General features: G+C 40.2%; 1 protein-coding gene across 4 annotated transcripts in view; it reads left to right on the plus strand.

Moving 5' to 3' along the window:
• Nucleotides 1-24508, plus strand: part of LOC148778833 (uncharacterized) — a 94962-nt gene that overhangs the window by 34514 nt on the left and 35940 nt on the right. For 2 of the 4 annotated variants that reach the window (XR_016038109.1, XR_016038110.1), the window contains 2 exons: nucleotides 15328-15644; nucleotides 16415-17444. Coding sequence is in view for 1 of the 4 variants with exons in the window: in XM_088839092.1 (XP_088695218.1) it covers nucleotides 15328-15644; nucleotides 16415-16531 (434 nt within the window). In the remaining 3 variants the exon portion in view is untranslated. Of the gene's footprint in view, nucleotides 1-1596; nucleotides 7587-15327; nucleotides 15645-16414; nucleotides 17445-24508 lie in introns of those variants that run through there. The other 2 variants (XM_088839092.1, XR_016038112.1) reach the window with 2 other exon arrangements.

The raw sequence follows: 24508 nt of genomic DNA on the forward strand, positions 1-24508 counted from the left end.
CAAACAACACATTAGTGTTAACTGTAATCACCATGCTGTACGTTAGAACCTCAGAACTTTTTCATTTTATAATTGCATGTTTGTACACTTTGGCCAATATCTCCCCATTTTCCCCAGCTGCCAGCCCCTAACAAACCATTCTACGCTCTGTTTGCATTTGGCTTTTTTAGATTCCACACATATGAGATCATAGAGTATTTGTCTTTCTCTGTCTGACATTTTACTTAGCCTCAAATGCCCTCAAATTTCATTCAGTTGTTACAAATGGCAGGATTTCCTTCTTTTTTTATGGCTGAATAATATTTATTGTATATTTTCTTTAACACAATACTATTCAAAGGAAATAAATAGGGTGAAATATATACAATATTGTTGTATACAGATACAATAATATTTATTGTATATATTCTTTTTCACACCACATTTTCTTTATCCATTCATCCACTGATGAACACAGTTATTTCCATGCCTTAGCTATTGTAAATAATGTGGCAATGAACACAGTGAGGAGGGTGGGCAGATACCTTTTTGAGATAATGATTTTGTATCTTTTGGATATGTACCCAGGTGTGGGATTGCTGCATCATTTGGAAGTTCTATTTTTAATTTTTTGAGAAACGTCCATACTGTTCTCCACTGTGGCTGTACTAACTTACATTCCCAGCAACCATGTGTCATATTTCCTTTTTCTCCATATCCTCACCAACATTTGTTATCGCTAATCTTTTTGATAATAGCCATTCTAGTAGGTATGAGGTGATATCTCATTGCAGCTACATAAAATATTCTTGTCACCATTCTTGGAAGTTGCTTGAGATTTCCTTCCTGGAATCTATTCCCCTGTTGGTTGCCATTTTGGAGGAAATTGCTCCCTGGTGCCGTATTGCAAGACTAGCACAGCAGGGGATGAAGTCATACTAGGGTTAACATACATTTAATAACCTGGCTAGTTGGGTAGTTCTTCTTATCAATATAAATAAATGCAAGACCAAAGCAGAGAAACAAACAAAAACTCCTGGAAAGCATGAGGGAAGTCCTTGGCTTCCAAACAGCTTAAACAAAGAAGGCATTGTGAAATATGTGTATTTTTTAAAATTACTGGGACTTCCCTGGCAGATCAATGGTTAAGACTCCGTGCTCCAAAAGCAGGGGAAACAGGTCTAATCTCTGGTTGGGGAACTAAGATCCCACATGAAGCATGGCATGGTCAAAAAAAGTGTCTCTTCTCTCTTAACCACATCCTTTTCCAATTGTCTTCTAATTACCCAAAATCCTGTGACCTTTCCATATTAATGTGTTAATATTGCATCATCACTTACTACTATATACAGAAGCACAGGATCTACCTATTCCCATCCTCCAGCCTCACAAGGTCTTGAATATTTGTGGCTTGCTTATTCCTTAAGTTCCTTGACAGTCAATGCTTTTATTTCCTGATGGAATCCTCCTTCTGAAGCAAAACTTTTCTAGAAGAAATCAACTTATCCTTTATTCTGTTATTTTTATTTTAAAAAATTTTCTCCCACTGAGCACCTTTCTGGAACAGTTTTCAAACTTGTTCTTCAATAATAACTTTTTCTCCTTGTTTCTTAACAGGGATTTCTCCTGAATTCAGTTCAGTTCAGTTCAGTTCAGTCGCTCAGTCGTGTCCGACTCTCTGCGACCCCATGAATCACAGCACGCCAGGCCTCCCTGTCCATCACCAACTCCCAGAGTACACTCAAACTCATGTCCACAGAGTCGGTGATGCCATCCAGCCATCTCATTCTCTGTCGTCCCCTTCTCCTCCCGCCCCCAAAGAGATCTATGATGATATCAATCACCTTGGCCTATTCCACTTAATCTCTTACGACTGATAATGACTGAATCTGTGTTTTAATAGTGTGCTATTTAAAAAAGACCAGTTTATAGCAAATTGATTAGAACAAACTTCAAGCAACACCATTTTTTTGTATAGAGTATACGGCCTGTTTGGAGTATGAGTGCAGTGCAAGTCCCATCTTGAGTCTTAGTGGACACGTCTGACCAACTTGTGGAAAGAACCCACCAGAAACCTACTTGAATGTGGATTAAGAAACACCCTGTGGAGAGACCTAACCGTTAAGAGAAGAAGGAACTAGACAAAGAATGGGAGGGATGATTTTGAGTAGCAAAGTGGTTGTCACTTAGATTTAAACCCTGCTGGACTGAGTCCCATAGAGACAAAGTAGGGCTATCAGAAATAAAACACAAGAATAGCTTTACTTACAAACACAGCGATGAGGCAAGAGCCAAACTAGCTGGCTGCACAGTGGTAAGAAAGTGATGAAACTTTTTTGCCTGCTTCTCAACACAATGCTCTGAAGCTTTAAACCTTTGACTCAAAGATCTTTATTGCCTTCCCTATTGCAAAATACAATAGGACCTTCAGATGTGGTGACTTGCAATGGTTGTCTAGTAGGTGGTGGCACAGTAGGAAATGCAGCTAGCAGAGGCAGACCACACAGAACACGTCCAGGGACATTTATAAGTACTTGAGAAGTGCAGGAAGCTGAAGTCCTATAGAAATATCCCCTGGAACGTAAGGTAGGAGCCCATGGAATTTAGATTTGATCTTTAATGTGACTCTATTACTGTCCTCAAGCTATGGAAGCCTGGGGAAACATGAATTAAATAAAATCCTGAGATCTCTGCTGGGGCAGAAGTAAGGAATGCCTGAATTGGAATTAAAGAACAACATGACCATGTAGTTTTCTTCATATCAAAACTGGACATTTGGTTAGAAAATATATTTAGACTACAATCTGGCCACAAGTAATATATTCTTTTATATGTTCTGACTGAATAAAAAGCAAATCCAAGATGTCAACTGGTGACCTAGCATCTCCAAAAAACTTGTAAAGCAAATTAATTACAGAATTTATAGTTGCAAGCACGTTTTCCCAGGTTCTGGTTTCATGATTTTTGCTTTTAAATCTTATTAACTTCTAATATACTTATGATGCGGATTTGTTCCTAATGCAGAACACATTTTAATATTCTTGTTTTTGGCAAGATTTTACACAAACACGTTACTTCCAGAAAGTGACTTAATAAGAAATGTTAATAGAAGCACCTTTATAGTGTTCACAGTCATTTAGTCTTTAATAATATGTGGAATCAGATTTTTTAAATCCTATAATTGCTAAACTTAACACATTAAGAAACTTAACTTCTATTCTTTATAGTAAATAAGCATTATAGAAGGGCATAGGCAATAAAAAAAGTGGATATTAATTTAAAATTATAATTTTTATTGATTTTTAAAAATTACATAAAAATAGTGTTCTAATTATAAAATATTTAGAAGAGTTGAGACACTTTACTAAGAAAACAAACCACAAGCCCCATCACCTCAATCTGTTAAAGATGACCACTGTTACAATTTTTTGTATTTTCCTGTACATGTTATATATAATATAGTAAAAACAGGTTAATATGGCATGGTAGTTTTTATATCCTTTTATATTTTTCACCAACTATGTTTTCTTAGCTCATTTCTCTATCGTTTGGAAAGTTCAATTATATTTTTTTCTATTAGTAATTACCTTTTTGTTACTAAAATTTTAAATATTTTTATCTCTGTTTATCAAGGTTAAGAACATAGCTGTTAATTATCATCTGTGTGAAATGAAAAACCTGTTAGGCTTTACTGTCCTTATTCTCTCCCCTGAATGATGCAATCTGGAATTCAGATCTAAATTATTTTCGCTATTTTACATTATCAACTTTGAAGACTTTTGAAATTTGTTTTGTCTTGTACAATAAATATATTGATGACAGGTTTTAAGATGTTGATCTGGGTTTAAAGAGTTTCCTTTGCTTTCTATCATCTCTTTTTTCATTGTGGTACTTTCATTCTGTTTCTTTATCTTTCTCTCTTCTTAGGTTGATTAGTTTGTATCCCTAAACTGTGAGGAAAGTACCTTCAGAGAACTGTAAGAGAATATTGGTCTTTCCTACAAATGACCTCTTGACCAATTACAACATTCTTTTCCTTCCAACCTTGGGAGCCAGTCCTCATTTACCGATGGTCTTTGGTTCTCCAGAGGAAAAGTCAATGATTTCCCTTCCCTAGGGGCAGTGGTTCTCAACCCTAGCTGCACATTCAAATCACTGGGTGAGATTTTTTAAAATATCAAGGCCAAGGCTCCTCCCAGAATAATTAAATCAGACTGCTTAAAGATGAAGCCCAGACACTAGTATTTTTTAAAGGCTCACCCATGACTTTAATACATAGCTGTGGCTGAGAACCACTGCTTAAGAAATAAGCTATTTTTTCTTGCCTGGATGCTTGTATAGATTTTCTCCTTCTCCTTAAATCTTGTAACATTCAACATGATATATCAAGGTGACTATGCCTCTTCTTTACTGCCTCATAAACTTAAGTTCAACAAACTCAGCAATTTCCCCCTATTATTCCTTTGATTATTGCTTCCAACACATTCATTCTATTTTTCTCCTTTTTGTATTCTTAGGACATGTTGGCCGTATTTCCTGCATCTTTCCCTTATATTTTTCTTATTTTCTCTCATTTTATCACTGGGTCCTTATCCTTATGATGTCAGTACGTATTTCATATTTCTCTTTGGTATTTGACTTGCCGTCTATTGCCTTTAACAATATTTGTAATTCTGTGGTTTTATTTTTCATTTCCATACAATCTGCATGAACCACTGTTAGCAAGAACCTGGCTAAGTCAGTTTGGCAAGAACCGCCCCCACCCCTTCCACATCTAATCCCGCTCCAAATCTGACAGGACTCCTCATCCTCCATCACCTCCCTGGTGGTAACTGATCATCCTGGCCTGTGCTCAGCTAGACTCCTGTTAGGTCCACGCAGCCAGAATACCCCTTTATCTCTGATGTTCTTTCTCAGTTGTTTTCCATCCACTGACCTCCATCCTGCTCTTTTGACCATAAGTCCTTACTTTTACTTGTTGTATTCAGACTTCAACCCTATCTCTTTCCTCTACCTCAAAACCCCATTGAAGTAGTCTCCCTGAATAAAGTCTGCAGTTGGTACTGGTTCTGGATCTTATGTGGGGTCACAGACTCTTTTAAGAACTTGTTCAAATTGACTCCTAGTCCCAGAAAAATGGCCACATCATAAAATTTGCGTGCCACTTCAAAGACAAACTATTCCAGTCTCTGTGATCCCTGCATGAAGGCTCATGAACACTATGATAGACTCCTGGTCTAAATGAAGTAGCGGAAATCACGTGGATTTTCTAGAAAGTGCTCACATATCCCCATCTTCTAAGTTTTACTTCGAAATTTAAAATACAATGATTCTATCAAGAAAGGGAACATCATCCTTTTTAATACAAGTATAGAACCTCCACATCTCAATCCTGATAAATTACCAATGTTATTTGCTCTTTCTGCCCTCTTACCTTTTTCACTCCAAAGATTATATTTAGCTCTCCAATATACGTCAGAGAAATAATCATTTTCCTTCCTTTGTGGGAAAATATTTTTTCTGCCTGGATTTCACCTCTATTTTATCTTGAAACTCAGACTTTGACCAGGTTATATCTAGATGTAGATTTCTATTCATTTTATTTTTTTCCTGGTACTTAAGAAATTATGCTGATCTGCAGGTTAAAATTTACCTTCAGCTTATAAATGTTTCCTTTGTTGTGGTCTTAAATGTTGTTCTTCTTCTATTTGTTCAGAAAAGCCCCATAATCCACACAATGACTCTTCACTGTTCATGTATCACATCTTTTATCTCTTCAAATGCCCACCTTCCTTACCTGTTTTCCCTATCTTATTCACTAGGGGAAAATTCATCAAGTTTATCAACTGTATTAATGATTCATTTTCTACATAATCAGTTCTGCTCCCCAGTGTTTCTAATCAAGTACAAAATCTCACAGTAATTAACTTCAAAATGCTCTTTCTCTCAACTAACTCCCTCCTCAACTTAGTTCAGTTTATATTTTATTTCCAAATGTATGTATGTTCTTAAAATTAGTATCATTGTACAGATGCATCTAAAAATTTCTATTCCTAAACTATAAATGTTTATATATATTTATATATATATATATTAAAAACTATGTCTGACTTTTCTCTACCTTTTGCATGTTTGTTTTCTTTCCTTTATACTACAAATTCTTTGCGGGGTTATGGCAGAATAGGCTAGCTGTTCCCCAATATCTATTTCCCCTTTGTCCCTAGTATTATAATAAAACTCTGTTTATTACTGGTCTCCTGGCACTTGAAATAAAACCTACACATCCCAGACTCCTTTGTAGCTGGGTGTGCTCATAAAACTAAGTTCTACACAGTGGGAGTTAAGTGGAAGTGCTCTGTGTAACTTCTGGGAAGTGTCTCTAAATGGAAGGGAGAGTGTCCTTCGTCATCTTTTCCTGTGGCTGGAATACAGATAAAATGACTATAGCTCTTGGACAGGAGGTAAAAACCATCAGCCAAGAACGGCAGAACAGCAAGATAGAAGGCACCCATTGAGTAGCACCAAATCAGGCCTGGACTGTCTACCTCTGGACTTTTTTTTACTTCATAGTGAAACAAATTCTATCTTATTTAAGTTACTATTATTTTGTAACCATCACAGCCAAACTTAGTCCTACCTGATATGGGAGTTTTCTGATATTTAAACCGTGAGTTTTCTTTAGTTATCACCTCCAGAAATCAGGCGAGGATTTTTTTTAAAGTCTTAACTCTGTTAAAATACTTTTAGGAACCTCTTAAATCTTAAAAGAAGGCACGTGACTAGCTCCTTAATCAAACAACTTCAGTGATCAGGGCCATGTGTAATCTTGGAAGGACTCCCTTCCTTGTTTAACAGAAATATAACTTACATATCATACACTTCCAGACGTACAAGCAGGTTTTAGAAAAGGCAGAGGCACCAGAGATCAAATTGCCAACATCCACTGGATCATGGAGAAAGCAAGAGAGTTCCAGAAAAACATCTATTTCTGCTTCATTGACTATGCCAAAGCCTTTGACTGTGTGGATCACAATAAACTGTGGGAAATTCTTCAAGAGATGGGAATACCAGACCATCTGACCTGCCACTTGAGAAACCCGTATGCAGGTCAGGAAGCAACAGTTAGAACTGTACATGGAACAACAGACTGGTTCCAAATAGGAAAAAGAGTATGTCAAGGTTGTATATTGTCACCCTGCTTATTTAACTTCTATGCAGAGTATATCATGAGGAACGCTGGGCTGGAAGAAGCACAAGATGGAATCAAGATTGCCGGGAGAAATATCAATAATCTCAGATATGCAGATGACACCACCCTTATGGCAGAGAGTGAAGAGGAACTAAAAAGCCTCTTGATGAAAGTGAAAGAAGAGAGTGAAAAGGTTGGCTTGAAGCTCAACATTCAGAAAACAGAGATCATGGCATCTGGTCCCATCACTTCATGGGAAATAGATGGGGAAACAGTGGAGACAGTGTCAGACTTTATTTTTTGGGGTTCCAAAATCACTGCAGATGCTGATTGCAGCCATGAAATTAAAAGACGCTTACTCCTTGGAAGGAAAGTTATGACCAACTTAGATGGTATATTAAAAAGCAGAGACATTACTTTGCCAACCAAGGTCCATCTAGTCAAGGCTATGGTTTTTCCCGTGGTCATGTATGGATGTGAGAGTTGGACTGTGAAGAAAGCTGAGCACTGAAGAATTGGTGCTTTCGAACTGTGGTGTTGGAGAAGACTCTTGAGAGTCCCTTGGACTGCAAGGAGATCCAACCAGTCCATTCTAGAGGAGATCAATCCTGGGTGTTCATTGGAGGGACTGATGCTAAAGCTGAAACTCCAATACTTTGGCCACCTCATGTGAAGAGTTGACTCACTGGAAAAGACTCTTATGCTGGGAAAGATTGGGGGCGGGAGGAGACGGGGACAACAGAGAATGAGATGGCTGGATGGCATCACCGACTCGATGGACATGAGTTTGAGTGAACTCCGGGAGTTGGTAATGGACAGGGAGGCCTGGCGTGCTGTGATTCATGGGGTCGCAAAGAGTCGGACATGCCTGAGCGACTGAACTGAACTGACCATGCTGCTGCTAAGTCACTTCAGTCATGTCCGACTCTGTGTGACCCCATAGACGGCAGCCCACCAGGCTCCCCCGTCCCTGGGATTCTCCAGGCAAGAACACTGGAGTGGGTTGCCATTTCCTTCTCCAATGTGTGAAAGTGAAAAGCGAAAGTGAAGTTGCTCAGTCGTGTCCGACCCTTAGCGACCCCACGGACTACAGCCTACCAGGCTCCTCCCTCCATGGGATTTTCTAGGCAAGAGTACTGGAGTGGCTTGCCATTAAATATATATGTAAAAATGTACATACTTACATAACATTGTGCAGATCTAAAAATACAGTACTTTCTACTACCCATCAGGCTTCTTCCCACCCTCTCTGAGTCACAACCCCTTGCTCTTATGATTATGCCTGCAGACTAGATTTGACGGCTTTGGACTTCACACAAGAGCAGCTGTCCCTTTGACAGCCACGGAGGTATGTTACTCAGATCTCCCTTCAAGAGAGCGACTGTCACAAGGAGTACAGTTGGTTGACAGTCTCCAGATGTGAGTGCCTCAGCTTCTGAGTCAAGATCATGCTCTTTCTGGATAGTGAGAGTTGATTACTGAACATGGTGGTACAAGGGTGTGCCATTTCTGGCAGTTAGGCAACCTTCTATGGGAAATCTTTGTGTTGAAGCTCCTCTTCGAGCTAGCCAAGATTTCCCCAGAACTACACTACTAGCCAAGGCTCTTTCTACCCTTTCTTCCCTTCCTTCATTAAATGTCAGGGGTGAAGGCTTTCTCCATCCACTCCTATTCCCAGCAAAACTGCACTTTTAATTCAGTCTTGGAATCTGCTCCTCGATGAACCCAGCCATCATTCTACTCTTTTAACTCTGTTTTGTTTTGTTTAACATTATGTTCAGACTAATCCTTTTTTTTTTGCATATAGCAGTAGTTTTTCTTTTCTTTTTTTGCATGGATGTGAATATTCTGAAATATATATACTTTTGACTTCATAAATAAAGCTGCTTGCTTTGACTATCCTTGCACACATATTTTGATAGATACAAGTACTTATTTATGTAGGGTATACATCTAAAATTGGAATTCTGGGCCATGGGGTATACATATGTTTTAGTAGACACTGTTAAACATTTTTCTAAATTAATTTTTTAAAATTAAGTTTATATTCCTACCAACAATTTATGACAGTTCCAGTTGCTCTACATCTTTGCCAACACTTCGTATTGTTAGCTACTTGCTTTTTCCTCTAATTAATAATGTTTACACTTATTATTAATCTATCAACTTATCTAAAGTGATTGTTCAAGTATTTTATCCATTTTTAGTTCGTTTTTCAGTTTTACTCTTTTATTTGATCTTATTCTTTGTACAGTCTGAATATGAGTTTTTTGTCAGTTAACATCTATTGCAAATATCTTCTATCAGTCTGAAGTTTGCCTTGTTACTCTCTTAATGTCATCTTTTAATAGGCATAAATTATTTGTTTCATAAAGTTCAAATTTTCAATCTTTTATTTTCAGGTTAGAGTTTTGGTATCCTATTTAAGAAATTTTCTCAAACAAAGTCATGAAGATGTTGTGTTTTCCTCAAGAAGCTTTATGGGTTCACTTTTCATGTTTACATCAATGCTCTGTCTCACATTAATGCTTACGTGTTGCGTGAAAAGAAAGTGAAAGTGAAAGTCACTTAGTCGTGTCTGACTCTTTGCTACCCCGTGGACTATACAGTCCATTGAATTCTCCAGGACAGAATACTGAAGTGGGTAGCGTTTCCCTTCTCCAGGGGATCTTCCCAACCCAGGGGTCAAACCCAGGTCTCCCACATTGCAGGTGGATTCTTTACCAGCTGAGCCACAAGGGAATCCCAAGAATACTGGAGTGGGTAGCCTATCCCTTCTCCAGTGGATCTTCCCAACCCAAGAATCGAACTGGGGTCTCCTGCATCGCAGGCAGATTCTTTACCAACTGAGCTATCAGGGAAGCCCTGATAAGTGTTGTGTGAAGGTGAGGTCAAAATTTGGCGGGGGGGAGCCATCTAAACTATTTATAAAGTCTTTTCTTTGTATTTTGTGAAAGAGCTGTGCTATTTGACAGACTTGGTGGTGTAATTCCTGTCTAGAGTTTCTGTGGACACCACTCCCCTCTCCAAGCTCACTGCTTGTGTGTGATACAGTTGTCCAGGCCAAGGCCTCTAGCCAGGTACATCAGCAAAGAACACTACAGCTAGTGACAGAGTGCTGCTTGAGGGAGCCATTTAGGCCTCTCCTTCACACCCAGTTCCACAGAGGCAGTGAAGGTCTCCAAAGCTTGGGGAAACTATCCAGCAATATAATTATTGCCACTGTGCATGGGCTCTCTGCTTGAAACATTTACCATTATTTGCTACCTTGCTACCTTCAAACTCATTCAATTTTCAAGAGCCAAAAGAATCACTGATGGGTCCTGTAGTCAGCCTCCAGGCCTCGTCTCTCTAGGTCAGGCTGCTCATTGGTGACTGGCAGATAGGCCCTGGATGTCCTTTAATCTGGTCCCAACTGCACAGGATTTAGAAGAAATTCTTTGAAGTTTCTGGCATTCGTGTGGTTTCCTTCCCTAGCTTCCAGTACTGATTTAGGGTTTTACATATTTTAAAATTTTCTAGGTCATTTTGGATGGGACTGGGAGGCAGGTGGTTCACATATGTGCTCTCAGCCTCCCATATTTCCTCTGAAATATAGTAAGATGTCTTTCACATTTAGCCTTGTGGGGAGTGTGGAAAAAATTCTGTATGTCAAGCCGCAGTCCATGGGGTCTCAAAGAGTCGGAAACAACTGAGTGACTGAACTAAACTGAGGAGAAAATAGCATTTATTATTAATAGCAAAGTATTTAATAGGGGTTTCCCAGGTGGCACTAGTGGTAAAGAACCTGTCTGCCAGTGAGGAAATGTAACAGACATGGGTTCAATCCCTGGGTTGAGAATGTCCCCTAGAGGAGGAGATGGCGATTCACTCCAGTATTCTTGCCTGGAGAATCCCATGACAGAGGAGCCTGGCCGACTATACTTCCATAGGGTCTCACAGAGTCGGACACAACTGAAGTGACTTACCCCACATTTATTAATATTGGAAATATGTATTAATTTATTCACTTTTGTTTATTATATATCTCACTCCAGTCTTTTCTTTTTGCTGGGCACTTTCTGGAATATAATTGGGATCTTGTTGTATATCAAATTTTATATTACCTATAAGACTTTTTATTGTACTATGGGTATTTCTCCATGTTACTGATAATTTTTATTTTACATATGTGTTATAATCCAATTTTAATCTGCTATATTTGAGTGCGTATCTGTATTTGTTTACATCAGATCAGTTCAGTTCAGTTCAGTTGCTCAGTCGTGTCCGACTCTCCGCAACCCCGTGAATCACAGCACGCCAGGCCTCCCTGTCCATCACCAACTCCCGGAGTTCACTCAAACTCATGTCCACAGAGTCGGTGATGCCATCCAGCCATCTCATTCTCTGTCGTCCCCTTCTCCTCCCGCCCCCAACCTTTCCCAGCATCAGAGTCTTTTCCAGGGAGTCAACTCGTCGCATGAGGTGGCCAAAGTATTGGAGTTTCAGCTTTAGCATCAGTCCTTCCAATGAACACCCAGGATTGAATGGACTGGTTGGATCTTTAGAATGGACTGGTTGGATCTCCTTGCAGTCCAAGGGACTCTCAAGAGTCTTCTCCAACACTACAGTTCAAAAGCATCAATTCTTCGGCGATCAGCTTTCTTCACAGTCCAACTCTCACATCCATACATGACCACGGGAAAAACCATAGCCTTGACTAGATGGACCTTTGTTGGCAAAGTAATGTCTCTGCTTTTTAACATGCTATCAAGGTTGGTCATAACTTTCCTTCCAAGGAGCAAGCGTCTTTTAATTTCATGGCTGCAATCAGCATCTGCAGTGATTTTGGAGCCCAAAAAAATAAAGTCTGACACTGTTTCCACTGTTTTTCCACCTATTTCCCATGAAGTGATGGGACCAGATGCCATGATCTTTGTTTTCTGAATGTTGAGCTTCAAGCCAACCTTTACACTCTCCTCTTTCACTTTCATCAAGAGGCTTTTTAGTTCCTCTTCACTTTCTGCCATAAGGGTAGTGTCATCTGCATAGACAAGGAAAAACTGTGGAAAAACAAATACTAGACTAAGTGGTTAAGGGTGTGGATCTTACATAGAAGAGGAAGAATATAACTTTACTTCAGAAACTTCAATATTGTTTAAATTGTTACCACAAAATACTTTTTAAAATAAAAAATGTTATTTTTTTCTCAAATTTCTTAATTCAATGAATATATCATATTTTATTACCCATTTTATTATGTTGCTATTTAGGTGGTTTCTATTCTTCTTATAATGTAAATGGCTTTGTTCCTAAAGCTTCATACATACATACATAATCCTTAGGATTTATTCCTAGAAGTAGAATTACTCCATAAGAACACTTTACAAGCCTAATACTTAATCATTTACCAAAATATTGTTTCACTTTCTACTTAACAAGTAGAACATAAAATTACTCTGTTTAAGTTATAATCAGCTTTGGCAGTTTAAAAAACTAACAATGGCGTAAAAAGAAAAGTCACTGTAATAGTCACTTCAAAAATGTTAAAACTTAAAATCTGCCCCCAAATTAAATTAGCCCTAATAGTGGTTAAAATACCTAAGGTTAACAAAATATTTCATATGTAAGACCCAGAAAACCGTTTATTTTGTTAAACCCAGAGGTAGGAATATAGGATGATATGGTGAACCATGAAATCATTAGGCATTCAGCTGCTCTGTATATTTCACTGTGGCTTCACAAGGGGGTCATAATGATTGCTGGAGCTCTAGCCGCATGCATCCCCATTCCAGACAGCATGAGAGACAAAGGGAGACACAGAAAGAGGAATAAATACTATTTTCCAAAGGGACCCTATTTGGAAGTCCAGCAATGATTTCAATGACTTTATCTTAGCCATATGATAGATGGACATTAACTGGATAATAGAGCTGTGCTCAGTTGTGTCTGACTCTTGCAACTCCATGGACTGTAGCCTACCAGGCTCTTCTGTCCATGGAATCTTCCAGGCAAGAATACTGGAGTGGGTTGCCATTTCCTACTCCAGGGGATCTTTCTGACCCAGAGATGGAACCCACGTCTCTTGTGGCTCCTGCATTGTCAGGCAGATACTTTACTACTTTACTGCATTGTCAGGCGGATACTTTACTACTTTACTATACTCTACTGTGGCACCACCTGGGAAGCCCATCTTAGCCATGAGGCCACAGTTAACTACAACTGAAAAATATATCCATTAGAGTACATTACTGCCTCAAATGAAATCAGGATTATGCCACTAAGTAAAAAGTGGAAATGGACAATGTATAGAAAATTGGCAAGCTCTACTGCACCACTATATCTTGTCCCTTCAGTCAACAAGAGACGTTTGCTCTGATCAACCTGAAACCTTGAATAGAGCATGTTATACCCCATAGCCCTGTTCAGTGGTACTATGAGGAACTGAGTGTTGAGGCAGTGAAGGAAAATGTAGCCTTCCAGCCCACCCACTCCTCTGAAGCCAGCAAGGCAGTGGCAGCCTGCATGATTAAGTGTGGGCTGGGGGAGATCATTGTCCAGGAGCTTGAGACAGTGCCAAGCACCAGAGTGAGCCGAGAGAGCACCGCAGCATGGTTTGGAGGAGCAATGAAGAGCATGGTGAAGAGGAAAGTTGCAGTGTGCACTGACACTAATCTGATTTGAGGCTCAAACTCTGTGTCACCAAACATACAACTGAAACTGTCCCTGAAGGAAAGGAAGACCTCATCCTGTTCTTATAAGAATGGAGGACAGCCAATTGGTATATGTGTGGATCAAATCAGGAACTCCTCCCCCGTCCCACTCCCCACCCCAAACACATACACAAACAAGCATTTTTAAACCATCAGGGTACCAGATTATTGTTTTCCCTACAATCTGTGACTTTTGTTGGGTCTCTCTACGCTCTTCCACTCTCCTTTCACCTTGTTCTCCCTGCTATTTTGCCCCCTACCCCCTTATTAGGCCAACTTGTGTACTCTCTCTACTACAGTATCACTTATTTTTACCCTGAGAAGAATGTAATTTTGATAGGAAAGAGAGTTCTCATTTGACAGTCAAATGATATAATTTTGTGACTATTTAAAGCAAGTCATTTAACCTCTCTGAACCGTAATTCCCACATCTGTGAAACTGATGACTACTTACATATTTCCCAGGCTTGCTGAGTAAAGAAATTATACAACACTCAGCAATGTAAAAAAAAAAAAAAATATATATATATATATATATACACACACACACAAAGGTTCATTCGTTAGTCTGTTTTCTGCACTTCAGAACTTTGCTGTAAAGAAAACTACCGATTCCTGCTTTGAGCATTATGGGAGCTGCAGACTGGGGGATCCTAGGAAAGATCCCAACACAGAACTAGCCCTGGAGAGGATGCAGTTTTGGAGACTTTGCTGGTCTCACAAGAAGAGTGGAAGCCTACAAAAACTTGTTTCTTCTAAGAAAGGAAAACAAGAAAATGAGGGATTAAGAGCGGTGGCTTGGAGGATCGGACCACTGGGAGGACAGGGTGGCAGATGTTCTATCTGGAAACATATTTCAGCTGGCCTCAGCATGGAGAAAGAGAGCCTGGGATGTTGTGCTGAGACAAGAGCCTAAACAGAATCAAATGACTTGCAATAACCTTAGAATCCATTTCCTGTATGAGGAATAACCATGTAAGGCCAAACCCTTATAACCAGATAAGCCACCTAACCTTATTAGGCTAAATGAAAAAAGTTGAAATCAAATCTGTACATCGATGATCACAGTTTCACGTACTGGGGCTTTTTATCATTTTTATTATTTTTTTCTATATTCCAAATTTTCTATAATTAGTATAATTTGAATTAAAAAACATTTTACATTGGAAGCAATAATAGCCTCAAATATAGAATTGGTAATATAATTATGGTACTTTAAGACTTGTTTAAAAAGATAAAGTATATAAAAAACAATATAAAATTTTCACTATGCTATAATAAACATAACAAAAAGCAGATGCAGCATAATTAAGACTATATAAAAATATAAGCAAAATAGAAGGGACTATACAAAAACATGAAAGTTTTTTGTCACCAGCAAAGCCCATTAATAATTCCGAGGGAATAGAAACAGAATCTGCGCAATAAAATAAAGCCTAACCTTCTTGTCCTTTGTGATTACTCTAGTTTCACTTGCTCAAAGGGTGTTCCATGCAGTGGAATCAAACAGGCAATTCAGACCACAGTTCCTCCTGGAAAATGGCTACGCCCGACGCAGCCCGGGCAGTGCGCAGAGACACTGCGAACGACTTCAATCCAAGATGGCGGCAGCTGGCCACGCGCAGGGAGGCCGCAGCCTGCAGTGCGATCTGAGTCAAAGGCAGGAGCAGCACAGCTGCACCCCTCCCCAAGAACTCTTCCGAGAACATCCCTGCAAGAAGATCTCTGTAAAGCAGCCACACCTAGTAGAGCGAGCGCTCCTACCTCTCTACGCCGTAATCAAAGTAAGAAACTTCTCTTTGCTTTTGAGCCCAACTCGGTCCCATTCTATTGGCTGAAACAACACTGGACAGAAGAATCCTTGTTGGGGACCCATTTGGGAAGGTTTGTTAATATTTTCTGAAGGTCTTTTAAAAGTAAGAGCAATTTTAATTTTTTTTTTTCTAAATTTAAGCATTCATCAAAATTGTTTTATTACTTTAAAACTTAAGTATGGTACAAATGATACAACTTTTTGGAGGGGGGGGTCAGGATTCCTGGGGACTGAGGGCAGCTATGAACAAAACTATTAATCCAGAATAATATCACTCACCCAGCATGCTGTGACATTGGAGACGTGGGAGTTAGAGAGAGCATCTACCAAGAGGAAGGAGTTTGAGATCAAGGATGGAGGTGCAGGGGGTTCCCACGTTTTCCTTGGAATTCATGAGGATGAGATGGGCTGTGTGATCTAAGAGTGTGGGCTGTATCTTATGAGGTTGGGAGTTTCATGTTCTCCTCAAGTATTTTCTTTTTGTAATCCCCAAGACTTTAACAAAGTCTGGTTCAAACAAACTAGCCTCTTTTCTGCTTAAGCAAAAAAGATCTCTGGCCATTCTTGGGGACAGCCATGCTCCATGACTAGAATATAACAGAAAGAGAAACTGCAAGAAGATGAATCTCCTGGAAGTGGAGGCAGGCGCTCTTGACTCAGCTTTTCCTTTTTAAGTTGGGGGAGTATCCCCCTAAATGAGGATCTGGAAGCTTCAGTGCTTTATTTTTGCTCTGGTTGCAGGCATTTGCCATCAGCTGTCAGGCAGCTTGGAGGAACAGAGAGAACAGAAAGCCAAGAGTCTCTGAACAGGATACCTGTGACTGTGGTCTGAAGTTGCTAACTGTAGCCACTAATTGACCAGCGTTGCTTAGTGGTCTCCAGTTCTGTCCACTCTCAAAATGACACCCAAGCTGTTCAACCTCCTTTTCAAACCCCACTCCTGCATGACAAGGTGAAAGATTCTGTATCTCAATGTCATTCTCAGAGATGATTTTTTTCAACCCCAGAACCAATTATTCTCTAAATTGCTACCTCCTAATTAGCTCTTTGATTCACCTCAAACTCCATTTCTCATCCCATTGCCTGACTTGCTTCATGATCTTATCCAGATTGGGCTTCCCAGTTGGCGCTAGTGGTAAAGAATCCACCTGCCAATGCAGGAGACGCAGGTTTGATCCCTGAGTCAGGAAGATCCCCTGGAGGAGGAAATGGCAACCCACTCTAGTATTCTTGCCTGGAGAATCCCATGGACAGAGGAGCCTGATGGGCTACAGCGCATGGGATCTCAAAGAGTTGGACAAGACTGAGCACAATGTTCTTTTGATGCTTTACCTACATTGTTGAAAAAGCCTGGGAATTGGTTTCTCTGCCTCTGTTCTTAACAACCCTACCCCCAAACTACCAAAGTATTGTTTTTAAACAGATTTAGACATGTTATTACTCCTGTTACTCCCATTGTTTCTCCCTTAAAAACTCCCATTACTTAAAAGAGACTTCTGTGGTTCTATATTGATTCAGTTCAGTTCAGTTCAGTCACTCAGTCGTGTCCGACTCTCTGGGACCCCATGAATCACAGCACGCCAGGCCTCCCTGTCCATCACCAACTCCTGGAGTTCACCCAAACTCACGTCCATCGAGTCGGTGATGCCATCCAGCCATCTCATTCTCTGTCGTCCCCTTCTCCTCCTGCCCCCAATCCCTCCCAGCATCAGAGTCTTTTCCAGTGAGTCAACTCATCGCATGAGGTGGCCAAAGTATTGGAGTTTCAGCTTTAGCATCAGTCCTTCCAGTGAACACCCAGGATTGATCTCCTCTAGAATGGACTGGTTGGATCTCCTTGCAGTCCAGGGGACTCTCAAGAGTCTTCTCCAACACCACAGTTCAAAAGCATCAATTCTTCAGCGATCAGCCTTCTTCACTGTCCAACTCTCACATCCATACATGACCACGGGAAAAACCATTGCCTTGACTAGACGGACCTTGGTTGGCAAAGTAATGTCTCTGCTTTTTAATATGCTATCTAGGTTGGTCATAACTTTCCTTCCAAGGAGCAAGCGTCTTTTAATTTCCTGGCTGCAGTCAGCATCTGCAATGATTTTGGAGCCCCCAAAAATAAAGTCTGACACTGTTTCCACTGTTTTTCCATCTATTTCCCACGAAGTGATGGGACCAGATGCCATGATCTTTGTTTTCTGAATGTTGAGCTTCAAGTCAACCTTTTCACTTTCCTCTTTCACTTTCATCAAGAGGCTTTTGAGTTCCTCTTCACTTTCTGCCATAAGGGTCGTGTCATCTGCATATCTGAGGTTATTGATATTTCTCCCGGCAATCTTGATTCCAGCTTGTGCTTCTTCCAGCCCAGCGTTCCTCATGATGTACTCTGCATAGAAGTTAAATAAGCAAGGTGACAATATACAGCCTTGATGTACTCCTTTTCCTATTTGGAACCAGTCTGTTGTTCCATGTCCAGTTCTGACTGTTGCTTCCTGACCTGCATACAGGTTTCTCAAGAGGCAGGTCAGGTGGTCTGGTATGCCCATCTCTTTCAGAATTTTCCACAGTTTATTGTGATCCACACAGTCAAAGGCTTTGGCATAGTCAATGAAACAGATGGTTTTCTGGAACTCTCTCGCTTTCTCCATGATCCAGTGGATGTTGGCAATTTGATCTCTGGTGCCTCTGCCTTTTCTAAAACCTGCTTGAACATCTGGGAGTTCACGGTTCACATAGTGCTGAAGCCTGGCTTGGAGAATTTTGAGCATGACTTTACTAGCGTGTGAGATGAGTGCAATTGTGCGGTAGTTTGAGCATTCTTTGGCATTCCCTTTCTTTGGGATTGGAATGAAGACTGACCTCTTCCAGTCATGTGGTCACTGCTGAGTTTTCCAAATTTGCTGGCATATTGAGTGCAGCACTTCCACAGCATCATCTTTCAGGATTTGAAATAGCTCAACTGGAATTCCATCACCTCGACTAGCTTTGTTCGTATTGATGCTCTCTAAGGCCCACTTGACTTCACATTCCAAGATGTCTGGCTCTAGGTCAGTGATCACGTTATCATGACTATCTTGGTTGTGAAGATCTTTTTTCTACAGTTCTTCTGTGTATTCTTGCCACCTCTTCTTAATATCTTCTGCCTCTCTTAGGTCCATACCATTTCTGTCCTTTATCGAGCCCATCTTTGCATGAAATGTTCCCTTGGAATCTCTAATTTTCTTGAAGAGATCTCTTGTTTTTCCTATTCTGTTGTTTTTCTCTATTTCTTTGCATCGATCACTGAGGAAGGCTTTCTTATCTCTCCTTGCTATTCTTTGGAACTCTGCATTCAGATGCTTATATCTTTCCTTTTCTCCTTTGCTTTTCGCTTCTCTTCTTTTCACAGCTATTTGTAAGGCTTCCTCAGACAGCCATTTTGCTTTTTTGCATTTCTTTTCCATGGGGATGGTCTTGGTCCCTGTCTCCTGTACAATGTCACGAACCTCCATCCAGAGTTCATCAGGCACTCTATCTATCAGATCTAGTCCCTTAAATCTATTTCTCACTTCCACTGTATAATCATTGATTACAAGATACAATCTAAATGTCTTGGTCTGAGATTTAAGATCTACATTACCCACATCGTCCTTTACCACTAGCCCTGTGTTCTAGCTACACAGTATTTCTTGAAGGTCCTTCTTTCCTTAGCTTTTTTTTTTTTTTCTTTTCTTCCTTTTCTCTCTCTCTCCTCTTTCTCTTCTTTATTTTTCTTAACTGAAGTACAATTGATTCACAATGTTATTAGTTTCAGGTGTACAGCATAGTGATTCAGTATTTTACAGATTATATTCCACTAAAAGTTATTGCACAATAACGGCTATAATTCTCTGTCATATACAATATGTCCTTGTTGCTTATTTATTTTATGTGTGTGTTAGTTACTCAGTCATGTCCGACTCTTTGTGAACCCATGGACTGTAGCCCGCCAAGCTCCTCTGTCCATGGGGTTTTCCAGGCAAGAATACTTGAGTGGGTTGGCATTCCCTTCTCTAGGGGATCTTCCTGACCCAGGGATCTCCTGCATTGCAGACAGATTCTTTACCTTCTGAGCTACCAGGGAAGCCCTTTATTTTATACATACCCCTAATTTGCCCCTCTCCCCTTCAGTAACCACTGGTTTGTTTCTATATTTGTGAGTTTGTTTCTGTTTTGCATATGCATTCATTTATACTGTTTCTCTTTTTTTATCTTTATTTCTTAAGACAGCAGAAACAACAAACCTCAAAAACTTAGGAAATAAAAATGAAAGAAAAATTTGCAATTTAACAACACCAATACATAATTAGTTGTGTCATTTGATAGTATCTTATTATTTCTTTATGTGCATAATTTCAAGTTATAAATGTTTTTATTACCCCCCCCATTTGAAGATGAAAAAGCAAAGAGTCAGAAAAATCATGACAAGCTTTCTCATGGTTTCTTCACAGATCTAATTCACAATTTTAATCACAGGTTCAGTTCAGTTCAGTCACTCAGTCTTTGTGACCCCATGAATCACAGCATGCCAGGCCTCCCTGTTCATCACCAACTCCCGGAGTTCACCCAAACCCACCTCCGTCAAGTCGGTGATGCCATCCAGCCATCTCATTCTCCGTTGTCCCCTTCTCCTCCCGCCCCCAGTCCCAGCATCAGAGTCTTTTCCAGTGAGTCAACTCTTCGCATGAGGTGGTCAAAGTAACAGGTTAGAAGGTATGAAATTTAGTCCAGAAATGCAGAAGATAACTTTCTTCGCTTCTCTCTGACTTAATATATCAATTTTGGTTTCTAATCCCATTCTTTGAGTGCAATGGAAATATAAGTTCAGTCAATTTACCACACCTCTTTCCTTTTCCCTAGGGGGGTTGCTGCAAATCCTTAATGTCATCTAACTACCTAGCATCTTTTTAGGTGTACATCACCTTGATTGTTCCTTGAGCACCCATTGAATGCCAGCCGCTGAAGAGACCTCCATTGTAACAACACAATGGGGCCTATCTGATTTCAGGGCTGGCTCCTTGCCGTTTCTGGGTGGGGAGGATCATTGTTAAACTCTCACACCATGGCAGGGCTAGAGAACTCTGCAGGGCTCTCAACCTTTTACCATGGCATGATTTCTTCTCTGGGGTCTTGCCTCCCCTCTGGAGCTCAGCCTGTAGAGCAAAGCCACTCCATAGTAGTGTCTGCTTCTCCTCCCAATTTCCTTTCCTAATTTTCTTCTTTTCTGTGCTCTAAAGGAACTAGACTCAGAAATCAGAAAAGATTCCTTTTCTCTGCTTGATGTTATCGCGACCTTTCTCTGAGATGAAGAAGGTCTAATCTGTTGTTAAGTAGAGGGAAGGCAGAAAAGGAAATACTAGAGAAAACTGTTAATATTTCAAAAATACTTTTCTGACACAATAGCATAGATAAAATTTTGTTTTCTCTTTTTTAAACTGACCACAAGCATATTGACTATTATCACATAGTTTTTAAAATTATAATTTTAATACTTGGATAATAATATATTGCTTAAATTCCATGAGGGTGTGGCATCCGCTGTGTTCTTCTGGTGATGAGGGACAGTTAAATTAGCTATAATGGGGCTGGCTTCACAGAAAGTGTGGCAGGAGAGAGGCTTTATATCAGAGATGATTTTAGGGTCCTTAGCAGATTCTTACTGTTGCTAGTAATAAGATATTAAAGTTATAAACTTAAATTTGACACATTATATTTCAATTTCTATCCCTTTTTATGTTGAACAAAGAGGTTCTATAGTTGCAGGCTTCCCAAGATCCTGATGCTTTGTAAATGATTAACTTTGTACCCCATGTCCTAATGCAGTTTACAATTGTCTGACTCTTTGTGGCCCCATGGACTGTATCCTGCCAGAATCCTCTGTACATGGAATTCTCCAGGCGAGAATACTGGAGTGTGTAGCCATCCCATCTCCAGGGGATCTTTCCAACCCAGGGATGGAACCCCAGTCTCCAGAGTTACAGACAGATTCTTTTCTGTCTGAGCCACCAGGGAAGCCCCCCTTATGATTACATACATGGCATCAAATAAAAGCCTTTGGATACACAGAGAGCTAGAGTAAATAAGTAAAAAGTCTCTGCTATTTAAAAGACTATAGTTTTCTGGCTGTGATGCAATATCTAGTACACTAGATTTCAAATCCAGTGGTTCACATTCAGATTTCCATGGCACTTTTCTTTTGTTTGCTTTTTATAGGATACAGTGCAAAGCAATGTCATTTCTAGAATTCCTATGTAGAATGACTTCAGCTATGGCAACCTAGTTAAAAAGGGGGTGATGGGATTAAGCAAATTATCCTGAAGCGGGGCCTACATAGCAAACACAAGATTTTTCCTTTTTTTTTAAACTGTGTAATTGGGCTGATGAAGATTGGGTCTGTGGGCCAGGACTAAAATCCTTCCCCCCACCACCTATGTTAGGTACAACATAGGATATCTGACGGACCTTCCTTGCTATATGATCTTGAGCAATATACTTAACTTCTCTAAGTGTTAATTGTCTCATTTGAAATATTGATAACCATTCCTATCTACTAAGGTTGTTGTAAGGGCTTCCTTCGTGGCTCAGACAGTAAAGAATCTGCCTGCAATGCAGGATACCCAGGTTCAATCCCTGGGTTGGGAAGATCCCGTGGAGAAGGGTATGGCTACCCACTCCAATATTCTTGCCTGGAGGACTCCATGGACAGAGGAACTTGGCAGGATATAGTCCATGGGGTCACAAGACTCAGAGATGACTGAGTGACTAATGCTTTTATTTTCAAGGGTTACAGATAAAGTACCTGACACATAGTAGGCACCTCAGTAAAGGGTAGCTACTATTATTATTATCCATGAAAGGATCTGTGAGCATAAACAGGACAATTATGGAGGAAAGATGAGGTTAAAGAAAATGAACACCAGTAACAAATCACTTAGCCTGTGATGTCTGACCTTTGGGGAAATTTAAAAGCTGATCATTGCTTGATTTCATGGTATTACCCTTCCCCAGGAGCCCAAAGGATTATGTGACATGTTTATTTGTCTAAGTGGTTTAGCTTCTTGAGACCTTAGATTTTGTAACACCCTCTGTGCTGCTGAAGGTCTATGGAGAGTTTCAAAATCAGGGTTTGAGATTTCCTTTAAAATATTAACAGAAAAGTAAACAAAGTATCTTCTTCTTCCTAATATAACAGGATCTTCTCTTCCTAACATAAGATACCATCTAATAAGATGGCTGGCTTCATACCTAGGCTGACAATAGGATGTTATTTAACCGCCCTACCCCTGCCTTCCATCATGCTTCCTCCTCTGCCCACCACAAATAAGCACTGGAAATTAAAAGCTGCAATTCCACTTCAAAGCAATGGTCCAGGTCCATAGATAGGACATTCCAAAGGGCTTAGCGGAGCCTGTGCTTGAAATAAGAAAAGGAAAACTGAAAGTGGGGCTGGTAACCATAGCATTTGAGGAGTGGCTCTGGGAGAAGAGATCTTAGGGAAACCCTGAAGTGGGTATAGGAAGTGGTTGGACACAACAAAGGAAAAAGGGTAACTGAATATATTATTACCCAGCTCACCCTCTGGACACCCTTGGGGCAGCTGGCTTCACTTAGTGTCCTCCTTAAAACTTCCCTCGAATGATCTCTCCAGAAACATTAATATCAACCCCTGTATAAATGTCAGTGATAAGTCTTAGTTGAGAATATTCTGGCTACCCTTGGAAATAAGGATTTCTCAGGAAATCTGAGAGCTTGGGCCAGGTCTGCTATTAGTGTTTTGGGAGAGCTCCAGGAAATTATCTCTTTTGACTTTACTACCTTCATTTGCATTCTTTTGTTTAACAAATTTTTGTGTAGCATCAACCAGCTAGGTATAGTGAAAAATCCCATTGATAAAACAGAGAACAAAAGAAATATGGTCTTTGATTTTATGATGTTTATTACATAGTGTACATAGAGCAAAACCAACTAAATGAAATAATATAAACAATGGTGGTCCATCAAAGTGGTAAGGAAGGAACATTCAGGCCAAAGCAGCATGATGAACAGAGCCCCTGAGGCTGGTGAGATAGGTGCCCATGACTACTGGTGGCAGAGGGAGGTATGGGAAGTGCCAGAGAGATGCGGTTGAGGAGGCTGCCCTGGGGGCCAATGCTGCAGGGATACCTAGGAGTGGGAAGGCCAGAATAGGAGTTTCACTTGAAGAACAGTGAGAAGCCCCTGGAGGATTTTAAGTAGAGATGAGATGATCCATGTATGGTTTATGAATATTTCTACATTCCTTACTGACTATCCCCTCCAAGCAGTTACAGTCCAAGGTGGCTCAGCAGTAAAGTATCCACCTACAGTGCAGGAGGCACAGGACATGGGGGTTCGAACCCTGGATTGGGAAGATCCTCTGAAGGAGAAGAAAATTGCAACCCATTCCAGTATTCATGCCTGGAAAATTCCACAAACAGCAGAGTCTGGTGGGCTACAGTCCATAGGGTTGCAAAAAGTTGAACACGACTGAGTGACTGAACACACACACACAGTCTCTTTCATATGAGAAAATACTCCAACCTAAAGAATAGCCCTTGGATTAGAAAATCACTTTCTAGGAAACTGCTGTCCCACTCCTCTCCCGTCTGCCTGGAATTTTACCCTCCCCATTGTAACAAATCCCCTCATCTGAAATTTCTTGGCATCTTCCTGCAAGTCCCATGTCAAGTAATATCACCTGTATCTTATTAACTTTGGATGAACCACTTTCTAACTTGCTTTCAATTCCCTGTAAACCTACAGTCACCTGACTGAAGCCTCTTGCCTTAGAATTCTAAACCATAA

The sequence above is a fragment of the Moschus berezovskii genome, chromosome 1 (assembly GCF_049115385.1).
Source record: "Moschus berezovskii isolate FMDL1 chromosome 1, NW_MosBer_1.0, whole genome shotgun sequence".
In the NCBI taxonomy this organism is placed as follows: domain Eukaryota; kingdom Metazoa; phylum Chordata; class Mammalia; order Artiodactyla; family Moschidae; genus Moschus; species Moschus berezovskii.